The 7572-nt window shown below is 41.4% G+C and overlaps 1 protein-coding gene across 1 annotated transcript; it reads left to right on the top strand.

Annotated features, from left to right (window-relative positions):
• The first annotated feature begins 6006 nt into the window (after positions 1–6006).
• LOC138897509 (uncharacterized) lies at positions 6007–7073 on the top strand. Its single transcript, XM_070183482.1, has 2 exons — positions 6007–6180; positions 6501–7073. The coding sequence occupies exons 1-2, from the start codon at positions 6007–6009 to the stop codon at positions 7071–7073; spliced, it is 747 nt and encodes a 248-aa protein (XP_070039583.1).
• The last annotated feature ends 499 nt before the right edge of the window (positions 7074–7572 follow it).

Raw genomic sequence — 7572 nt, 5'->3', positions numbered from 1 at the left:
AGTATTAACATATTTAACCCATTGGGCGAACACCTAGGTTATGGTCACATCCCTAGGCTTTTTAACTATTTGGAAAAATACCAAAAACAATCATTCGTTTCTAGTTTCTTTTCTTAGCTTATAGTTGCTAGAGTAAAATTAGAATTAGAAATCAAAACCTTTTGTGGAAGTGAAATTTAGTTATTCAATTCGCTTTCGTCAAGTGTATACCCCTAACACCCCTAGTAACTCCCTGTAGAAATCGACCCCGACTCTTGTTGTGTACTATTCTTCCAACGACCGTTTCCACTCACTATTGAGTGCGGATTGGACGTGGATCAATTTTTGGCGTCGTTGCCGGGGAGTTAAAATGGTGTTAGCTATATATTTGGGTTTGTTTTTGGAATATCTTCTTTTCCTTCTGTGTTACTAACTTGTGTGAGAAATCTTATGTGAGGCCCCGTAAAATTTCACCTAGAACCTGGGGTTTCCACTCACTATTTAACAGTGCGTTGGGGGAGTTGAAGAAAACTTTTGGCAGAGCAGGGCATTTCTGCGGTCCACTATGCGACTGCAGAATCACTCTGCAGGCCACAGATCCGCCAAAGAGTGAAGCAGAGAAATGACACATTTTTGGAAGTTGTTTTGCGGTCCGTTATGCGGCCGTATAACCATTTCGCAAGCTGCATAATCCATCGCAGACCCAACATGAAGATTTCTGGAGGGTAGTTCTGCGGGGCATTATGCGATCGCAGAACTGTGTTTAGAGGGTCCATTTTCTGGTGTTTATAACCCGACCCTATTTTGATATATGTAAAGGGCCATTTTTGAAGCAAAAATCTAATATTTGAGAGTGAGGAAGTGCCATAGAGTGAGAGGGAAAGCTTCTAAGGTAATTGTTCACTAGTTCTTGCTCAAAAGTTGGAATATTTTCAAGGAGAACCTAACAAGTTCTTCATCCAAGAGGTAAGGTTCCACATCCTAGTCTCAATTTTAAATTTGCGGTAGAAGATGGTTAATGGGGAGTGTGATTCTTGGGTGTGAGAGTGTATCTATGCATGCATGTGCAATCATGAGTTGTGGGAAGGTAGTTGAGCTCAAATGGGTAGACCTTGGGTTGTGGGATGAAGGAAATCCACCATAGGAGAAGCTAGAAATCATAATGCTCACCTAGTGGCTTACAAGCTTGAACTACCGCCAGAGATGTCTTTAGTGCACCTGGTGTTTCATGTATCCATGTTGAAGAAGGTGGTTGGAGATCCGTCACTCATTGTTCCGGTTGATAATATTGAGGTTAATGAAGAATTGACTTATGAAGAAATTCTAGTTACCATTCTTGATAGGCAAGTTTTAAAGTTGAGAAGCAATAAGATTGCCTCCGTGAAAGTGTTATGGCAAAATCAACAAGTCGAAGAGGCCACATGGGAAGCCTAGGAAGAGATGAAGAAGAAGTACCCTAATTTATTTGAATAGCTACGTAATTGTGTCCATGATGTTGAAAGCTAACTTTCTACAAATTATGTTTCCCCTGTACATCTTATGTTGAGGCTACTCCTTCTTGGTAATGTAATGTTTATGGCATTGTGGCCGGTGTTATTTCCATGTTGTTTCACATCGTTGTGTTGTGGTTATGTTGTTAGGATTGGTTTTAGGATTCTCTGGTAGGTGGATAAGCCCAATTACAGGGGAGAGTCTAGCAAAAGTTTTGGAAATTTAGGGAGTTAATCAAAAATTTGGAACTGCTGGTGTGTGAAATAGCAGCTGAGTCACATTGGTTTCTAATGGCGGATTTTTACCCTCATTCAAGGATGAATGATCTTAAGCGGGGGAGGATGTAAGGTCCCGCAAAATTTTACCCAGAACTTGGGGTTTCGTGATGCCAAGATAGACTTATGTGTGGATAATTGTAGAGATCCGCGGTACGGACTTTTTGGGTTGAACAGTGTGTTGGGGAGTTAAAGAACATTTTTGGCAGAGCAGGGCATTTCTGCGGTCTACTATGCGACCGCAGAATCACTCTGCGGGCCGTAGATCCGTCGTAGAGTGAAGCAGAGAAATGGCCAATTTTTGGAGGTTGTTTTGCGGTCCATTATGCAGCCGCATAACCATTTCGCGGGCCGCACAATCCATCGCAGACCCAACATGAAGATTTCCGGAGGGGAGTTCTGCGGCGCATTATGCGACCACAAAACTGGTTTGCGGACCGCAGACCTGACCCGAACAACCCAGTTCTTAACATCACTTCTGCGGCCCATTTTTGCAGACTGCATATCCATTATGCGGTCCACTCTGCGACCGCAGAGCTGTGTTCGGAGGGTCCATTTTTTGGTTTTTATAACCCGATCCTATTTCGATATATAGATGTAAAGGGCCATTTTTGAAGCAAAAATCTGATATTTGAGAGTGAGGAAGTGCCATGAGTGAGAGGGAAAGCTCCTAAGCTAATTGTTCACTAATTCTTGCTCAAAGGTTGGAAGATTTACAAGGAGAACCTCACAAGTTCTTCATTCAAGAGGTAAGGTTCCACATCCTAGTCTCAATTTCGAATTTGGGGTAGAAGAAGGTTAATGAGGAGTGTGATTCTTGGGTGTGAGAGTATATCTATGCATGCATGTACAATCATGAGTTGTGGGAAGGTAGTTGAGCTCAAATGGGTAGACCTTGGATTGTGGGGTGAAGGAAATCCACCAGAGGAGAAGCTAGAAATCATAATGCCCACCTAGTGTTTGATTAAATGCTCAAATGAGCTGGAACCATAAACTCCTTCCTAATTTATGTTTAATTTTGTTATATTTCTAAATAGATCGAAGTGGATATGTTTTCCAAAACATTGTAATAATTTAAGGAAGCTCAAGGTGAGGTATGTTGGCTAAAATTCTCTCTTAGAATTTAATCCCATGATGTTCGTGTAAGTTCCGAGTTGTTCATTTTAAACTTGCTATTCCGAATAAGCTTGGTGTCGAAGGGTATATATATATATATTCAAAATGTGTTCCGAATATTCCTATAATATTATGTTGTTCTTCGGGAGCGTGTTCAAAGCATGAGTCATGTATTAAACTGTTGTGACTTCAAGTTAAGTTCAAATGGAAGCTGTTATGCCAAATTATGTAAGAAATCTCCATGTGCCTAACACCCTTATTTGCTCACATGTATATTTAAAGTCTTAATTTGAAAAGCCTTGTTGTTGATTATCCATGATGAAATTTGAAAGTGAAAGAAGAGAGTATGAAATATGATGTGCGGCCAACGTGCCAAGAATGATATTGTGTTATATCCATCGGTTCCAATGAAATGAATGATATGTAAAAGATTATGAAATGAGTGGTAAATCCTTTAAATAATAAATTCTTTGGGAGTATCGTTTAGTCACCGAGGAAGGGTAGGTCAAAATAACCTAACCCTGAAACTACACGTGCCGGTGTAGGAGTGATTGAGGGGTAAATCCCCGTGTTAATGTGATGAGGTTGCTTCCCCTTATATGAGATGAGATTGATGTGTTGAGATGTTTCCCCTTAAATGGGATGAGATTATTGCTAGTGAGATGTGATGTGATATCGGTCCACACGACATTGTGGTGAGATGGCTTAGCCGATCGGGCTGAGATCATACGCCATACCGCGCACATAGTGGTATTATGAGTGGATGTCTCTGGGTGAGACGGCTTAGCTGATCGGGCTGAGATCGGACTCCGTGCCAAAAATACGATGGTGTATCGGTGCTAAAGATCTCCCAACTTAAAAAGATTGGAACTTACTTCAAATTTACCTTTCCCCTAACTTGACACTTTGATACTATTTGTATCTCTTATTGATTTCATGTTTCCTTCTCCGTTTACTATTACTCGTTCTATTGAGAGGGTGTTTAGTTTTACATACTAGTACTATTCCATATGTACTAATGTCTCTTTTGCCGGGCGCGCTGCATCTTTAATGGATGCAGGTGGTTCCATAGCAGGTGGTATTGATCAGTGATAGCAACACATTCTCTCCTCAGCTGATTTAGTGAGCCCCACTTCATTTCGGGGTCTTGTATCTCTTGTCCTTTGTACATAGTATTTTGAGGTATAGCTGGGGCTTTATTGTCGGCACTGTCGTAGTACTCTTTTGTTTCTGTTAGAGGATCCATAGACATAGTGTTGGTTGTATCTTATTTTGGGAAGGTTGAACTAAAAATGTTGTAATCGTATCACTTGTTCCACTTAAACTATGATTGTATAGTGTACTATTTTGGAGACTTGTTAATGATGTAACCTATGACAATGAACTAGTGTTGTTCACATGACATGTTACTGTCTAATTGATGGAGTGTATTCTTCTCTTTATTCATTGGTGAGTTGGGTAGACGACATTGTGCAGGCTTGCTTGACCGGGGTATCTCTGTTGAGCGCCGGTCGCGCTCCCCAAGGTCGGGGCGTGACATCTTAGGTACAACCATGGAGAACAATGAGCTCAAAAAATTTGCCTTTGGGGGATTTGGATGCGTATGACGAGAAAGTAGAGGAGGTACCGCATGAGCCACAAGCCAATCAGAGAGGCCGGGTACCTCATGACAATGTGCCCGTTCCACACCCACATCTACCACGAGCGGCTCCACACCGGATATTGCCTAACGAAGGTTATGCTAGTGCAATAGTCCCTCCCCTTATTAGGGAAGGCAACTTCCAAATCACCAATGTAATGCTCACTTTGCTTGAGCAATGGGGTTTCTTCACCGGTGCTCCAATACAAAATGCTTCTAAACATTTGAAGGGGTTTGCGGACACTTGTTAGAGGAGCAAGAAAACAAATGTGTCTGAGGATGCATTAAGGCTAAGGCTTTTTCCCTTCTCTCTATGGGGGAAAGCTTTAGATTGGTTGGAACAATTGCCGAACCATTCAATTTACACTTGGGATGAGTTGGCGGAAAAGTTCATTGCTAAGTTCTTCTCTCCCGGATAGATGGCTGCACTTCGAGATGAGATTTTGGCAATCAATCAAGAGCCGAATGAACCACTACACGAGATATGGGAGCCCTATAGAACAATGGTCAAGGAATGTCCCAACAACTATATGATGGAAAACATGATTCAACAAACCTTCTATCGTGGGATTAACACGACCAACCAATGTGTAGTGAATCAACTAGCTGATGGGAACTTTATGACTATGCCTTATGCAGTGGCGTGTGAGATCTTGGATGAGATGGCGGACAAGTCGCCGGCTTGGCAATCCCGGGTCAATGTTCCATAAGGTGACCCGAATATGATCCACCTTCACAAAGAATTGCAAGACCATGGGCAAGCCATTGCCAAATTGACAACTACCATGACTGAACTAGCAAAGACCCAACTAAATCAAGTGCAAACTCCTAGGCAAGTCAATGCTATGGAAATAGTGAACATGATGGTGAACAAGAGGAGGACCAAGGGTCCACAAGTGCAAAATCGAGTGTAGAACTATGTGCAAGAAGATGGTAGTTTTGAGCAAGATGATTCCTATAATGAACAAGAAGAGGAAGTGCAATATGTGAATAATTTTCAAGGGCAAAGAAACAATTTCCAAGGCCCAATCCAACAACAATGGCGACCACAAAGCAATCAAGGCAATTGGAATTCTAGCAATCAAGAAAATTGGAGTGGAGGCAACAATCAAGGGAATTGGCATAACAACAACAATCAAGGAAATTGGAGTGGAAACAACCAAGGAAATTGGGGAGGTAACAATCAAGGCAGGTGGAACAACAATCAAGGTAACCGGGGGTCTGGTTTTCAAAGGCCCCCAATGTACCAACAACCAAGCAACCCACCTCATTATATCCCATGGTTTGAGTTCTTCAAACAATGAGATGGGGTGTATTGAAAATATGTTCAAGCAAATGATGGAAAACAATACCGATTCGGATGCCCAACTTGCCTCACATAACATATCAATCTGCAACCTAGAAGTTCAAATGGGGCAAATCTCTTAAGCTCTAAATTCTCCCTAAGGGGGCACACCAAGTGACACGGTGGTAAACCCAAAGGGTGGTAACAACACGGGGCATACCATGGCGGTTATCACACGAAGTGGAAGAGGCTGGAATGCACCCACCTCAAGTGGAAGGAAACTTGTTGATGATGATCAAGTGATGCAAGAAGAAGAGATCCCGAACAATGTGGTGCAACCTAATAATGAAGTTTGGATTGATATTGATGATAGTTTGGAAGAGACTCAAGAGGAGGTGAACCTGTCTAGGGAACACATTATTAACATACCGGAGCCGGTAGTGCAAAAGGCTAAGGCACCATTGCCTAATCCTCCACCTCCATACCCTCAAAGACTTGCCAAGCAAAATGGTGAGAATCAATTAAAGAAGTTCATTCAAATGATGAAGAGTCTCTCAATCAATGTGCCATTAGTTGAAGCTTTGGAACAAATGCCCGGTTATGAAAACTTTATGAAGGATCTTGTAACAAAGAAACATTCAATAAATTTTGAGACCATCAAAGTCACTCATCAAGTGAGTGAAATTGAGTGCATTCAATGGATTCTAAATTGGAGGATCCCAGTACTTTCAAGATTCCTTGTACAATTGGAAGTGTCGAGTTTGCTCAAGCTCTTTGTGATCTTAGGGAAAGTATCAATTTGATGCTCTATTCGGTTTTCAATACTTTGGGAATTGGACAACCAAGACCCACCTCTATGAGATTGCAAATGGCCAATCATACAATGAAGAGGCCCTTGGGAGTGATTGAAGATATTTTAGTTTGTGTTGATAAATTCATTCTTCCGGCGGATTTTGTCATTCTAGATTGTGAGGTTGATTATGAAGTGCCGATTATTCTTAGGAGACCTTTCCTTGCTATGGGTAAGGCTCTTTATGATCTTGAAGCCGGAGAACTCACTTTCTGGGTTGGTGATAAAAAAGTGGTATTTCATATGTGTAAGTCCATGCGGAAACCAAAAAGCAATGAGGTGTGTTCTTTTGTGGACTTGGTGACTAATGTTATTGTTGATGAAACAAGTACTACAATCAATGCTGGTGATATGTTGGAGTCCGTCTTGCTCAACTTTGATGATGACGAGATGGATGGGTTCATGGAATATGTGAACTCTTTGCAAGGAATGGGGTAGTACGGCTATGCACCCCGAAAATTATTCTTGGATCTTGAAAATAGGACAACTCCTCCTACAAAGCCTTCTATTGAAGAGCCTCCTACCTTGAAGTTGAAGCCATTACCTCCACATCTTTGGTATGAATTTCTTGGTCCTCGTTATACTTTACCGGTTATTCTTTCCTCTTGTTTGAATAACTTGCAGGTAGATTCCACATTGGCGGTGCTACAAAAGAGGAAGAAGGCTATCGGGTGGACTTTGGAGGATATTCGAGGGATAAGTCCCGCCTTTTGTATGCATAAGACCAAGTTGGAGGATAACACCAAACCATCTATTGAACATCAAAGGATACTCAATGAGGCTATGCAAGAAGTTCTCTGTTACACCCTATATTTTCATACGTAAAAATGCGTCGTAAGCAAACTAATGTAGGACCAAAAATGAGATAATATTTAAAAGTATATAAAGTAAGTTAATCATGTTACCTCTGAGGTTACAAATATTGAAGATCATGAAC

Source organism: Nicotiana tomentosiformis, chromosome 8 (assembly GCF_000390325.3).
Source record: "Nicotiana tomentosiformis chromosome 8, ASM39032v3, whole genome shotgun sequence".
NCBI lineage: Eukaryota > Viridiplantae > Streptophyta > Magnoliopsida > Solanales > Solanaceae > Nicotiana > Nicotiana tomentosiformis.
This window is presented reverse-complemented; position numbering and strand designations above follow the sequence as displayed.

Bases quoted from the DNA above. Each gene is read 5' to 3' on its own strand.
- LOC138897509 (XM_070183482.1), top strand. From the start codon at position 6,007: ATGGCGGTTATCACACGAAGTGGAAGAGGCTGGAATGCACCCACCTCA. The intron at 6,181-6,500 runs GTGAACCTGTCT...TCTAAATTGGAG, and splicing joins TGGAAGAGACTCAAGAGGAG to GATCCCAGTACTTTCAAGAT.